At 47.4% G+C, this 1,323-nt stretch overlaps 1 protein-coding gene across 1 annotated transcript in view; it reads left to right on the top strand.

Annotated features, from left to right (window-relative positions):
- Nucleotides 1-684: 684 nt before the first annotated feature.
- The window catches only part of LOC308311002 (UPF0606 protein KIAA1549), a gene marked incomplete at both ends in the record, with an annotated part of 28,060 nt that continues 27,421 nt past the window's right edge, over nucleotides 685-1,323 (top strand). Inside the window, one exon of the mRNA XM_080757496.1 lies at nucleotides 685-691. Coding sequence (XP_080613622.1) covers nucleotides 685-691 — 7 coding nt within the window. The remainder of the gene's footprint in view (nucleotides 692-1,323) is intronic.

Below are 1,323 nucleotides of genomic sequence, written 5' to 3'. Positions count from 1 at the left end.
GTGTGTGTAGGGCCTACACACACACACACACACACACACACACACACACTTCTGTCTTCCTGCCCATTCCATTTAAGTGTAGCCTTTCATCTCTGCCATTAACTGTGAAAAGTCGACTGTCTGTCAGAGACTAATATATAATATATTAGTCAGGGACTAATATAAGCCGAGTTGGAGATCGATTCTCGGCATAAATTATGCACATTATGGTCTGAAATAAATGGAGCATTTGTAATGTGGACAGACTGGACAGCTAGTGCAGCTGTAGAGCTAAAAGATCGAGGGGATTTTTTTTTAAATTTAGAACCAAAATTGAACCAATACTCTTACGGAACGGAACGGAGCGGAACGGGGCAGAGGACTTGATTTGTGACGTTTCACCCAGAGAGAGAGAGAGAATGATGAATGAATTAACGTGTGAACTGAAGAGGAGTAACGGCAGTACGATCGAGCTTTCTGTTTTACACCTTTTGCTGCGAAGGAACGGCAGACCAGCCCTGCGACCAGACCAGAGCAGACCTGAGACCAGCGGACAGAACAGACCGGACAACACCAGCAACAAGCCTAGAATAAATATGCATTTATAGAGGGATACATTTCTTTACTCCTTTACGCTGCTCGGAGCCGCGCCGCGCGGGCGTGGGAGAGGCGTGACGCGCCCCGTACCGCCGCATCTCCTCCAGGATGGCAGGTAAGGATCTTCTCATCTCTCTCTCGTCAGTTTTTACGCCAATAACGTATCGATGCCTTTTTTATCGATAAGAGACTCCTTGAGGAGCACTGCTTTATAGTAATACAGGATCCAATTTGATCTCAATCAGGGTTATTTTGTTGCAGCACGAAGGCCTTTTTTTCTCCCGATCGGAGGGAGCAGATGAGATGCGAGAAGACGGGCTCCCTTTCTCCCCTAAATGTCAGACTCTACTACAGGCTCAAACCTGGCTTTAATATAGAAAGAAGGCGCCATAAATGCGTCCCTTTTCCTCCTCATCTGCGGCAGAGAGAGAGAGAGAGAGAGGCAGGCAGTGGGAGATTATTCGCGCCTGTGTCTAATCTACATCGATTATAATTTGTGTCATGGCCAACAAACATGATCACATTACAAGCAGCGCTGCTGCTGCTGGTGGTACTACAGTATAGTGGACACTATAGTCTGGTCTGACTGGAGGACAACCTGATTAGCAATAATCGCTCTTCGATAGATAGGCCTGTCTGGGTGTCAGTCCAGTGTCTGTACAGTAGCCTATAGTACAGTATAGTAGCCTAGGCATTATGACTGTCTGGACGGGAGATGTGGGGGTGACATTATCTGGGGGGGGGGGG

The sequence above is a fragment of the Protomyctophum bolini genome (genome assembly GCF_963924005.1).
Source record: "Protomyctophum bolini genome assembly, chromosome: 23".
Lineage (NCBI taxonomy): Eukaryota > Metazoa > Chordata > Actinopteri > Myctophiformes > Myctophidae > Protomyctophum > Protomyctophum bolini.
Note: the sequence above shows the minus strand (reverse complement) of the source record. Positions and strands in the feature narration are given on the sequence as shown.